Genomic DNA, 14,055 nt, shown 5'->3' on the forward strand with positions numbered 1-14,055 from the left:
ATACTTTTTATTATATTTTCCAGCCTTGTCAGCTGGTCCTTGAGGACGGCCCTATCTATAGACGGTACCGCCACTTGTTTTGATAAGCGTGTGAGCGCCTTATCCACCTTAAGGGGTGTTTCCCAACGCGCCCTAACTTCTGGCGGGAAAGGGTATACCGCCCATAATTTTCTATCGGGGGGAACCCACGCATCATCACACACTTTATTTAATTTATCTGATTCAGGAAAAACTATGGTAGTTTTTTCACATCCCACATAATACCCTCTTTTGTGGTACTTGTAGTATCAGAAATACGTAACACCTCCTTCATTGCCTTTAACGTGTGGCCCTAATAAGGAATACGTTTGTTTATTCACCGTCGACACTGGATTCAGTGTCCCTGTCTGTGTCTGTGTCGACCGACTAAAGTAAACGGGCGTTTTAAAAACCCTTGACGGTGTTTTTGAGACGTCTGGACCGTACTAATTGTTTGTCGGCCGTCTCATGTCGTCAACCGACTTTGCAGCGTGTTGACATTATCACGTAATTTCCTAAATAAGCCATCCATTCCGGTGTCGACTCCCTAGAGAGTGACATCACCATTACAGGCAATTGCTCCGCCTCCACGCCAATATCGTCCTCATACATGTCGACACACACGTACCGACACACAGCAGACACACAGGGAATGCTCTATACGAAGACAGGACCCACTAGCCCTTTGGGGAGACAGAGGGAGAGTCTGCCAGCACACACCAAAAAGCGCTATATATGACAGGGATAGCCTTATGATTAAGTGCTCCCTTATAGCTGCTTTTATATTAATATATATATAGCCATTTATTTTGCCCCCCCTCTCTGTTATACCCTGTTTCTGTAGTGCAGTGCAGGGGAGAGACCTGGGAGCCTTCCTGACCAGCGGAGCTGTGACAGAAAATGGCGCCGTGTGCTGAGGAGATAGGCCCCGCCCCTTTTCCGGCGGGCTCGTCTCCCGCTATTTAGTACATTTAGGCAGGGGTAAATATCTCCATATAGCCTCTGGGGCTATATGTGAGGTATTTTTAGCCTTTTTAAAGGTTTTCATTTGCCTCCCAGGGCGCCCCCCCCCAGCGCCCTGCACCCTCAGTGACTGCCGTGTGAAGTGTGCTGAGAGGAAAATGGCGCACAGCTGCAGTGCTGTGCGCTACCTTAAGAAGACTGCAGGAGTCTTCAGCCGCCGATTCTGGACCTCTTCTTGCTTCAGCATCTGTGAGGGGGCCGGCGGCGTGGCTCCGGTGACCATCCAGGCTGTACCTGTGATCGTCCCTCTGGAGCTTCATGTCCAGTAGCCAAGAAGCCAATCCATCCTGCACGCAGGTGAGTTCACTTCTTCTCCCCTCTGTCCCTCGTTGCAGTGATCCTGTTGCCAGCAGGAATCACTGTAAAATAAAAAACCTAAGCTAAACTCTCTAAGCAGCTCTTTATGAGAGCCACCTAGAATTGCACCCTTCTCGGCCGGGCACAAAATCTAACTGGCTTGGAGGAGGGTCATAGGGGGAGGAGCCAGTGCACACCACCTGATCCTAAAGCTTTACTTTTTGTGCCCTGTCTCCTGCGGAGCCGCTATTCCCCATGGTCCTTTCAGGAACCCCAGCATCCACTAGGACGATAGAGAAAAAGAGTACACTTACACTTGTGTACAAGCATACGGTAGGACATTTTATCATTGTTGCCCCCCTACCCCCATTGCCTCTGTGTTCACTGTACATCCTGTGATGTATATGGCGTACTCAGTTGTACTTACAATAAAGTATAATGCATAGTAAATGTCAGTCTAGCCAACGCAAGTTCTAAAAATTAAGCAGTGTACATTAACTGTCCACTTCTTGCTATGAAAATGGCTGTATTCCCCGGCCTAAATACTACTTTGCTGCTCTATCATTTGATCCTTTTACAGAATTCTGGGAACAGGGGACAACAGCAGTCTCAGAGGGGCCAACAGAACAAAAATAATTACAGGACAAGAAATGTTCCGGTGCAGGTATTAACAAGGAGGTAAGTGCAAATTATGTATTTTGTGTATAAAAGAACCCATTCTACATATTGGACAGTATATAGCACCATAGGGCTGATGCATACTCAGCACTGTACTAGTTGGCGTGTAATACTGTACATTTTGTAATATAGGACTGCATGCCTAAAACTGTAAAAGTCAGAGCAAAAGGTGGCATGGTCTTGCAGGAAAAGGGCTTGGTCACGCCACAAATTTGTGCCCCTTTTTCACGATACATCACACAGTAATGTGATTTATTCACGTTATGCCACAGTAGCACCCCTTATACACAGTATGCCACCCAGTATTACTGCTCATACATGTTACACCACTGTAGTACTCCTTATACACATTATGTCAAAATAGTATACTTACACACAGTACGTCAAACAGTAGTACACCTGCTACACATTATGCCACATGGTGTACATCTTATTCACAGTACTCCACACAGTAGTACACCTTACACACAGTAGGCCACACAGTAGTACATCTTACACACAGTAGGCCACAAAGTAGTACACCTTAAACACAGTATGACGCACAGTGATGCACCTTATATACAGTATGCCGTACAGTGATACACATTATACACAGTATGCCGCACAGTGGTACACCTTATACACAGTATGGCGCACAGTGGTACACCTTATACACAGTATGGCGCACAGTGGTACACCTTATACATAGTATGCCGCCCTGAGGTACACCTTATACATAGTATGCCGCCCAGATGTACACCTTTTACACAGTAGGCTGCACAGAGGTACACCTTATACACAGTAGGCCACCTTCTATACCGTATGGTACACAGTACGCCACACAGTAGTACAACTTATACCCAGTATGCCAAACAGTTGTACACCTGCTAAACAGTATGCCACACAGTAGTACCCCTTATACACTGTACGCCACACAGTACTACACCTTATACACAGTCTGCCAAACAGTACTACACCTTATACACAGTAGGCCACACAGTAGAACACCTGCTATACAGTATGCCACACACTAGTACACCTTATACACAGTATGCCAAATAGTAGTACACCTGCTACACAGTAGTACACCTTATACACAGTATGACATACAGTAGTACACCTTATACACAGTATGACATACAGTAGTACACCTGCTACACAGTTTGCCACACTGTAGTATTGGCAAAAAAACACTAAAACACTAGACCTGCTGCTTGATCAGACATAGACAGTGGGGGAAGTGAAGGCATTAGAATTCAACTATTACATTGAAGAATAATAATTATTGTTTATTATCTTTGTTTATTCTAATATCACACACACACACACTGCCGGGGGCTATCCTATTAGCCCCAATGCGGCGCCCTACTCCCCCAATGCCGACACTTATCGGGGATTATGCTTTGGATGCCTCAGGCACCTGAATGATCCACAATTAGCGGGCTGCCGGAGCAGCGATAACACATGAGATCAGAAATTTATTCCCAGTCCCATGTGTTATCGCATGATCGCGTGTCCGTTTTCAGCCGATGGAAAAGGTCTTTAATTGGATACTGCTATAATAACCATCGGTCATTAATCGCGATATCCGGCTGTTTTTATCAGCCGAAAACAGATCAGTGCTAATTGGATACCACCCTTTGTCAGATCTAGCAGCACTGCAGTGGCTTTTATTTGTGTAGTGTGTAATTTGTGAGTGTAAAGAACAGTAAGGGACAGTGTAGAGTAATGTAATGGAGGATGGGTGGGGAGCACGGAGGATGGCTACAGGGAGCCCTCTGAGCCCAGTGCCTCTCTCTGCCTATCCCACCAATGGGTGACTCAGCAGACCTCACTGCCACTGCTCCGGACTCCCACTGCTCCTCATACAATACTGTGGGAGAGACATCATGACGTCTCTCTCCCTACACTCAGTTCACTCTGCAGTGAGCTGGAAGGCGGAGCTCTAGCTTGCAATGCTGATTGCTCACAGAAGGGAACCAGCTGCAGCGCTGCCCAGTGTAATGTGCAGCGCTACATACATTACAGCAGGCAGCGCTGTGGAGGGTGTCGGTAAGTGGATGCAGGGGTGCCGGTTCTCCGCCCACAGTCCCTATGTGCTGTGTGCCGAGCACAAACTGCACCACCCTAGTTACGGCCCTGGTTAATATAAATAAATAAATATATATATATATATATATATATAGAGATCCAAATGCGGAAAAAAGGCACTCCAGAGGCGTAATGAAATCAGCAAAGTTGTATTAAACTTTAATACAACTTTGCTGATTTCATTACGCCTCTGGAGTGCCTTTTTTCCGCATTTGGATCTACATGTATTTACTGGACTACGGCACCGGGGCTAGCTGTTGGATACACGAATGAGTGCCGGCTGATTTGTATCCCTATATATATATATATATATATATATATAATATAATATAATATAATATAATATATATGTACCCATTTAGATTTCCAACATATAGGCGGGAATGTAACAGGGAGTGATAATCGGGAAGTGAGACTGTTTTCCTGTGTGTTTTTTTTATTTTTATTTTTTTTAAGTGCCAATAATTTACATGGCAAAATCCCTATCCGTTTGATAGATAGACAATGTCTAGTTAGACAGTCAATAGATAGACACCATATATTAGACAGACATTAGGTCGACAGTGTCAAAAGGTCGATATGGAAAAGGTCGACAGGTCAAAAGATCGACAGGTCAAAAGGTGACATGATCAAAAGGTCGACATGAAAATGGTCGACATAAAAAAGATAGACAAATGTGTTTTTTTTTTAATGTAACATGTTTTTGGATTATTTCATACTTTCTCTATCCATGTCGGCATAGAGTTGGTTATAAACCTTGTGGCGAGCGCAGCGAGCCACCGTGCCCGAAGCGTGGCGAGGGTATGCCTTTCTACAATTGGGGGTCCCAGATGACAAAACTATCCACACAAACCACAAAAATACATGGTGTCTACCTTTTTCATGTCGACCTTTTGACCATGTCGACCTTTTGACCTGTCGACCTTTTCCATGTCGACCTTTTGACCCTGTCGACCTAATGTCTGTCTAACATATGGTGTCTATCTATTGACTGTCTAACTAGACACTATCTATCTTTCATACCGGAACCGGCAAAATCACCCTATTATATTCCCACTGTAGTTTCCTACTCCTGTCCCCAGTGTCCTACATCTGTATGGACAGGATGTTCTAAATCATACACTATACAATTTACTGCCAGATGAACTGTCCAATGTGGGATGCATTCAATATCCCGGCTGTCGGGATCCCAGCGCTCAGCATTCCGGCGCCGGGATAGCGACACCTATTCCCCCTCTTGGGGTGTCGACGACACCCCTGGAGGGAGAATAAACAGTATGGCTCACGCAGCGCGCCACCAAGCCCGCAAGAGGGCTCTTTTGCGTTCGCCCCGCTGCTGGCATTCAGGCGCCCGGGATGACGGGCGCCGGTATATAGATGCCAACCCGTCCAATATAGCTGGTTGGAATGAAAATCTGGTAATGGATGGGAGCAAATGACAATCGACCATTTGCTCCCAAACACTGGAAAACTGACAAAACACTGTTAGATGGAAGGATGGCCTACACTCGGGGTGCTGTAGAGGCATTTGCTCCTGGATTTCCTTTTTAAACCACATCCTCCTGCTGCATGCAAGGCTTTGTGGTCAATATTACTAACCATAACTTACTAAAACTATTACAGCAGGAAAAACATACTGAACAGAAAACAGCAGCCAAATGTTGGACGGAGGCAGCAAATAACAAATGCACTCAATCGGAACAGAAAAGTAAGTTTGAATTTTTAGATTACTATTGGAATGTGACGCAGCGCCCTCTTAATGATCTGCCACACTGCTGTCAGGGACCAAGAATAGGGACAATCCCACTAAAATCAGGACTATTAGAAAGTATAATATTATAGTAATCTTTGTACAATGAAACAGGAGAAAAATAAGACTTTTTTTTTGGGTGCACCCTTTGTAGAATTAATGTTCAAATAGAGAATAGTATTAAAATTTAGCTTTTATTAGTTTTCACGTTTGGATATATCCTAAAATTAAATAAAACAGTGTATTAATCCAACACTATTTATTTAATACATGGTTTTATTTATTTTTAGGATATACCGTATATACTCGAGTATAAGCCGACTTTTTCAGCACTTTTTTGTGTGCTGAAAAAGCCCCCTCGGCTTATACTCGAGTCAGTGGGAAGGAGGGACACGGAGGGCACAGCGCGCGCCTCTCCTGTGTCCCTCCTGCGTCTCCGGCGGGTCTATTAAATGAAGTACTCGTTCGTGAGCTGTGATTGGCTCACGTACCGGCACTTCATTTAACACACACATGCCGCTGCCGCCGGAGACGCAGGAGGGACACAGGAGAGGCGCGCGCTGTGCCCTCCGTGTCCCTCCTTCACAAAACAGCGCAGGAGCGGCGGAGGGTAAGTTGTAACTGGCACTGGGGGAGCATATTTGGCACTTGGGGGGGGGGGGGGGGGGGGGGGGGAGATATGTGGCACTGAGGGGGCATCTCTGGCAGTATGAGGGCATATCTGGCACTGTGGGGGCATATCTGGCTCTATGAGGGCATATCTGGCACTGTGGGGGCATATCTGGCACTGTGGGGGCATATCTGGCACTGTGGGGGCATATCTGGCACTGTGAGGGCATATCTGTCACTGTGGGGGCATATCTGGCAGTATGAGGGCATATCTGGCAGTATGATGGCATATCTGGCACTGTGGGGGCATATCTGGCACTATGAGGGCATATCTGGCACTGTGGGGGCATATCTGGCAGTATGAGGGCTGTGTACGGCTAGAGCTGCATTTCCCACCCTAGGCTTATACTCAAGTCAATAAGTTTTCCCAGGTTTTTGTGGTAAAATTAGGTGCCTCGGCTTATATTCGGGTCGACTTATACTCGAGTATATACGGTATCTAAACGTGAAAACTAATAAAAGCAAAGTTTTAATACTATTCTCTATTTGAACATTAATTCTACAAAGGTTGCGCCCAAAAGAGTTGTCTTTTTCTCCTGTTTCATTGTGCTATTATTCTTACTGACTCAGGGTGCACCACCTAACAAACGATCAAGGGATACCTACCCGATGATTCATTATTTAGGTCACTAAGGGTCCATGTACTAAACGGAGATAAGCCTCCACAACGAAAAATTCAGTGAAAATGCTTGTACATATCGCTTCTCTGCATGTACTAAAGCATTTTCACTGACTGTTATCTGCCTGTGCTAAGTACTGTGCCTAATATCGCACTGCCATAGGCTACTATGGCGGCGATATTCCCCTCTGCTATTACTAAAACCTCTGATGGCTCACCGCTGCCCCTTTCCTCCTGTGCCTGCTTCGTCAGGTTTAGCTGCCGTTAACAGCCCTCCGGGCAGTACAGAGCCGTTATCTGCTGACCTGCAGTGTTCGTTTTTGTTTAACTGATTAAAGTTTTTCTTGTTTGTAAAAAAGAATCCTGCTGGAGCAGGTCAGCTGACGTCACGTGGTTTCTTTCACTCTGTCTGTGTCCTCGAGGCAGGTTGATGCAGCTGTGCAGTGTGTTTCTGGATCCTGGATTGTTTATTTATTAGAGCTCTCTCTTTTTTAGCCCTGGTCAGGATACTCAGTGTAAATTGTGAGTTTTTATTTTATTGTGTGGGTGGGCTCTGGGTGATGTATTTGTGTTGGCAGCAGCAGAACCATCTGTAGACATGACAGGATGATGACCTCTTGTCAGCTATATATCTTTGTTATTGTGCTGCAGTGTCAGTAAAGGGGTTTCTGTCATTGCACCACACCAAGATCACATACATCAGACAGGTCTGACTACTGCTACATATATCCTCAGAAAAAATGTCATTATATGTCCTTTCTCTTGTCTCATGTCATCTGCCTCTCCCAAACCCACATATCTCTCTCTTTCCCTACTCCCCTTCTCTCTCCCTGCACCTCTGTTTCTAAGGTATACCTCTTCCCCTAACCCCTGTTACACTATTTACTCCCCTCGGTCTTTCTGCCTTGTGAGCGATCACCACACTGCCTGCATTTTGTCAGCCGGCATCCCACTGTCTGTAATCATCCCAAGCCCTACCCACCCCCCATCTCTTTCTCTTCCACTCCCCCTTAATGTTTCCTTTCAAATCCTAATTGGCCCTACACACTGGCAGATCTGCCACCGAGTTGCCCGACGGCGGATACAGCCGACGGGCGATCCGGTGACGGGGGCATTGAAGTTTCCTCACTCCCCCCCCCCCCCCCCCCCCCCCCCGTCACCCGGCTCCATAGCACTGCATGCTAATATGGACAATCTCGTCCATATTGGCCTGCATGCATAAGCGACGGGGCACCAACAATTAATGAGCGCGGGGCCGCACATCGTTAATCGTTGGTGCCTACACACTGCACGATATGAACGAGAACGTTCATATCGTGCATTTTATCTGCCATTGTGTAGGGCCCTTATGTCCCCATGTCTCCCTCAATTCCCAACCACCAAGTCTTTTGTACTTTTAGCCTCCATGTCTCTCGGTCCTTCTTCCCGACCAGCCTCTCAAACTCCTTTTCACTACAGGTATATCTTTCTCCTCTCCGTCTGTGTCTCTCATTCTCTTTATTCCCTACATGATTACCATTCTCCTCTCCCTCTGTGTCTCTCATTCTCTATCCCCCTACAGGTATATTTTTCTCCTCTCCCTCTGTGTCTCTCATTCTCTATTACCGTACAGGTATATCTTTCTCCTCTCCCTCTGTGTCTCTCATTCTCTATCCCCATACAGGTATATTTTTCTCCTCTCCCTCTGTGTCTCTCATTCTCTATCCCCCTACAGGTATATCTTTCTCCTCTCCCTCTGTGTCTCTCATTCTCTATCCCCCTACAGTTATATCTTTCTCATCACCCTCTGTGTCTCTCATTCTCTATCCCCCTACAGGTATATCTTTCTCCTCACCCTCTGTGTCTCTCATTCTCTAACCCCCTACAGGTATATTTTTCTCCTCTCCCTCTGTGTCTCTCATTCTCTATCCCCCTACAGGAATATCTTTCTCCTCACCCTCTGTGTCTCTCATTCTCTATCCCCCTACAGGTATATCTTTCTCCTCTCCCTCTGTGTCTCTCATTCTCTATCCCCCTACAGGTATATCTTTCTCCTCTCCCTCTGTGTCTCTCATTCTCTATCCCCCTACAGGTATATCTTTCTCCTCACCCTCTGTGTCTCTCATTCTCTAACCCCCTACAGGTATATCTTTCTCCTCTCCCTCTGTGTCTCTCATTCTCTAACCCCCTACAGGTATATCTTTCTCCTCTCCCTCTGTGTCTCTCATTCTCTAACCCCCTACAGGTATATCTTTCTCCTCACCCTCTGTGTCTCTCATTCTCTAACCCCCTACAGGTATATCTTTCTCCTCTCCCTCTGTGTCTCTCATTCTCTAACCCCCTACAGGTATATCTTTCTCCTCTCCCTCTGTGTCTCTCATTCTCTAACCCCCTACAGGTATATCTTTCTCCTCACCCTCTGTGTCTCTCATTCTCTAACCCCCTACAGGTATATCTTTCTCCTCTCCCTCTGTGTCTCTCATTCTCTAACCCCCTACAGGTATATCTTTCTCCTCTCCCTCTGTGTCTCTCATTCTCTAACCCCCTACAGGTATATCTTTCTCCTCTCCCTCTGTGTCTCTCATTCTCTAACCCCCTACAGGAATATCTTTCTCCTCTCCCTCTGTGTCTCTCATTCTCTATCCCCCTACAGGATTACCTTTCTCCAGTGCTGCGTTACACGTGCCAGTTTTCTTTTTTTTTTATCTCCCTCCAGGGGTGTCGTGGACACCCCCAGTGTGAGAAGTTGTGGTGGCATGCTGGTCCTTCTGGATCCCGGTATCGTGAGCGCTGGGTTCCCGACCGTCAGGATCCTGACTAGCTCCCTTCTCCAGCTCTCGTTGAGATTTCAAGATGGATAGTTATCTAGTAGGTCTCAGGGGCAGATTTATTAAGCCTGGTGAAGTGATAAAGTGGAAGGTGATAAAGCACCAGCCAATCGGCTCCTAACTTCCATGTTACAGGCTGGGTTTTGAAAAATGACAGCTAGGAGCTGACTGGCTGGTGCTTTATCACCTTCCACTTTATCACTTCACCAGGCTTAATAAATGGGGTTGGGACTCAAGGTTGACACCACTTTGGTCGACACCACAAATAGGTCGACATGGACAAAATGTCGACATGAACAAGGTTGACACGAACAAAGGTCGACATGAGTTTTTTCTGTTTTTTTGGTGTCGTTTTCTCCGTAAAAATGACTGGGAACCCTCATTAGTGCACAGTGTTCCCTCGCATGGTTCGCTTCACTCGCCATGCTTTAGGCAAGGTGCCTTGCTCCACTACCGCTGCGCTCGGCACAGGTTACTATTCCCAATCGTAGTCCAAGTGGATAGCAAAGTAGGGAAAAGGTTGTTAAAAAAATAAATAAAAAAATGTGAAAAACTCATGTCGACCATTTTTCAGGTCGACCTTAGGTGTGTCGTCCAATGGGTGTCGAGCTTAGTGGTGTCGACCAAGAGTCTCGATACCGTTCATAAATCTGCCGCTCAGTTCCTGGCTGATTTAGTTTTTTTTGTTTATATAAACAGAGGTGCTTTTTGTTCTGAGATGGGTGAACCAAATTAGAGGCTTCTAAATTATGGAGGTCCTTCCGAGTTGTTCGCTCGTTGCCGATTTTCGCAACGGAGCGATTAATGCGAAAATGCGCATGCACATGGTACGCAGTGCGCATGCGCTAAGTATTTTTGCTCAAAACTTAGTAGACTTATTCACGGCAGAACAAAGAATTTTCATCGTTAAAGTGATCGGAGTGTGATTGACAGGAAGTGGGTGTTTCTGGGAAGAAACTGACCGTTTTCAGGGAGTGTGCGGAAAAACGCATGCGGGCCAGGAAAAAACGCGGGAGTGTCTGGAGAAACAGGGGAGTGGCTGTCCAAACACAGAGCGTGTTTGTGACGTCAAACCAGGAACGAAACGGGCTGAGCTGATCGCAGTGTAGGAGTAATTCTCGAGCTACTCAGAAACTGCTAAGAATTTTCTATTCGCACTTCTGCTGAGCTAAGATACACTCCCAGAGGGCGGCGGCCTAGCGTGTGCAATACTGCTAAAATCTGCTTGCGAGCGAACAACTTGGAATCACCCCCTATGTCCCGTGTTTTTCTCCCAATATCCCGGTAATAAGAAATTACTTTCCAGGGCTATTTTTCCATATTATCCTGCAGGGACAGCAGCTCCAATAAGATCCCGTCAATGTGCAGACTAGAATGAAAAATTATATTTTACATGAGTACAGTAGTTTGCGTTCTATGGGGGTAATTCCAAGTTGATCGCAGCAGGATTTTTATTAGCAAATGGGCAAAACCATGAGCACTGCAGGGGAGGCAGATGTAACATGTGCAGAGAGAGTTAGATTTGGGTGGGGTGTGTTCAATCTGCAATCTAATTTGCAGTGTAAAAATAAAGCAGCCAGTATTTACCCTGCACAGAAACAAAATAGACCTCCCAAATCTAACTCTTTCTGCACATGTTATATCTGCCTCCCCTGCAGTGCACATGGGGCCTCATTCCGAGTTGTTCGCTTGCTAGCTGCTTTTAGCAGTATTGCACACGCTAAGCCGCCGCCCTCTGGGAGTGAATCTTAGCTTAGCAGAATTGCGAACGAAAGATTCGCAAAATAGCGAAGACAAAATTCGTAGCAGTTTCTGAGTAGCTCGAGACTTACTCCTCCAGTGCGATCAGTTCAGTGCTTGTCGTTCCTGGTTTGATGTCACAAACACACCCAGCGTTCGCCCAGCCACTCCCCCGTTTCTCCAGCCACTCCTGCGTTTTTACCTGAAACGCCAGCGTTTTTTCACACACTCCCATAAAACAGCCAGTTTCCGCCCAGAAACACCCACTTCCTGTCAATCACATTACGATCAGCAGAACGATGAAAAAACTTCGTAATGCCGTGAGTAAAATACCAAACTACTTAGTAAATTTACTTGACACAGCCGCAGTGCGAACATTGCGCATGCACAGTTTGCGAAAAATCGCTCCGATGCGAAGTAAAATAACGAGCGAACAACTCGGAATGAGGGCCATGGTTTTGCCCATTTGCTAACTAAAATCCTGCTGCGATCAACTTGGAATTACACCCTATATGTGGACTCAGCAGAGCTACTGAGCTCCTCATATCCAAACTGTGTTAATGGAAACCATTGGCTGTGTTGGCGAAGGTCATCTACATATGGCTGAGCTTTTCGGAGCTGCACAAATTTGGCCCTTTCTCCGCCAACTTGGATTCATATGATGACTAAAGGTGCGATCAATATTGGCCCGGACCGTGGTCTCTATTTACTAAGCTTTGGAGAGAGATAAAGTGGTTAGTGATAAACTACCAGTCAATCAAACCGCCTCCGAGCCAATGCCCGCTGCCACCGCCAATGGCTTACAAACTCACCCATCATCAACTGACCCAGCCCTCCGCCACTAATTTGCATCTCAGTCCGATGCCGCCAATGCCCACTGCCTGCCTGCTCATCATACTTGTTGTATATTGTACATTTTTATAGAAAAAAATAAATAAAAATAGTGTTTGGGACTGGGAAGGAAGTGGGAGGAGGGCATGAATGCAATTCTTTTGTCCAGGGCTTCCATTAACTTAATGGAGAAGGGTCTGAATGGGTTAAAAAAATGTAACAAAAAAATGCGTGAGGTCCCCCCTCCAAAGTATAACCAGCCTCGGGCTCTTTGAGCCGGTCCTGGTTGTTTAAAATACTGGGGAAAAATTGGACAGGGGTTCCCCGTATTTAGACAACCAGCACCGGGCTCTTAGTCCGGTCCTGGTTCCAAAAATACGGGGAACAAAAGATGTAGGGGTCCCCCGTATTTTTAAAACCAGCACCGGGCTCCACTAGCCAGGGACATAATGCCACAGCCGGGGGACACATTTATGTAGGTCCCTGCGGCCGTGGCATTACCCCCCCCAACTAGTCACCCCTGGCCGGGGTTCCCTGGAGGAGTAGGGACCCCTTAAATCAAGGGGTCACCTCCCCTCCAGGCACCCAAGGGCCAGGGGTGAAGCCCGAGGCTGTCCCCAGCACCCCTGGGCGGTGGGTGCCGGGCTGATAGTCATGTGTGTAAAAAAAAGAATATTGTTTTTTGTTGTGGAACTACAAGGCCCATCAAGACTCCCCCGCTTGCTGGTACTTGGAGAACCTCAAGTACCAGCATGCGGGGAAATAACGGGCCCGCTGGTACCTGTAATTCTACAACAAAAAAAATACCCAAATAAAAACACAACTCACACACCGTGAAAGTAAAGATTTATTAAAACACACTTACACACTCACACATACTTACCTACATCCCACGCCGGTCACGTCCACTTGTCCAGTAGAATCCAATAGGTGGTTCCTGTAAAAATAAGAGAAAGATTACTTGCCTACATCCCACGTCGGTCACGTCCACTTGTCCAGTAGAATCCAATAGGGTAGGGGTTCCTGCAAAAATGAACATTATACTTACAAACTGAGAGAGAGAGAGAGAGAGAGAGAGAGAGAGAGTGTGTGAGGGCGGGATGTACTAAGCAGTAATATAGCGGTAAAACCTGTTACCGGCCCGATGTCTTTTCCCCGTATGTTCTATTAATCCTCAGCCTACTGCGCTGTCAGTTGCTTCTGCATCTCCTGTTACACGTGACTTCTTCGGCACGGTACCTGCTGTCATAGGTAGCCTATTGTTCCACCACGGGCACCGTATGTACGAGCGTACAGGACCTGTCACCTCCAGGCATATGTGCCATCGTTTAATGATCGGAGGTGATGGGTCCCATACGTTCGTATATACGGTGCCCGCGGTGGACCAATAGGCTACCTATGAGAGCAGGTATCGTGCAGAAGTCACGTGTAACAGGTGCAAGTGACAGCGTGGCAGGCTGGGGGTTAATTCAATACGGGGAAAAGATATTGAGCTAGTAGGACACCCCCCCCCCCCCTACCTGCTGCTGGGGAGAGTCGCACGAGACCCACAC

General features: G+C 46.6%; 1 protein-coding gene across 2 annotated transcripts in view; it reads left to right on the forward strand.

Moving 5' to 3' along the window:
* LOC134949132 (UAP56-interacting factor-like) overlaps positions 1–14,055 on the forward strand; it is a 170,293-nt gene that overhangs the window by 135,538 nt on the left and 20,700 nt on the right. For both annotated transcript variants that reach the window (XM_063937540.1, XM_063937539.1), the window contains 2 exons: positions 1,919–2,016; positions 5,710–5,794. In XM_063937540.1, coding sequence (XP_063793610.1) covers positions 1,919–2,016; positions 5,710–5,794 — 183 coding nt within the window. The remainder of the gene's footprint in view (positions 1–1,918; positions 2,017–5,709; positions 5,795–14,055) is intronic.

This window comes from Pseudophryne corroboree, chromosome 8 (genome assembly GCF_028390025.1).
Source record: "Pseudophryne corroboree isolate aPseCor3 chromosome 8, aPseCor3.hap2, whole genome shotgun sequence".
In the NCBI taxonomy this organism is placed as follows: domain Eukaryota; kingdom Metazoa; phylum Chordata; class Amphibia; order Anura; family Myobatrachidae; genus Pseudophryne; species Pseudophryne corroboree.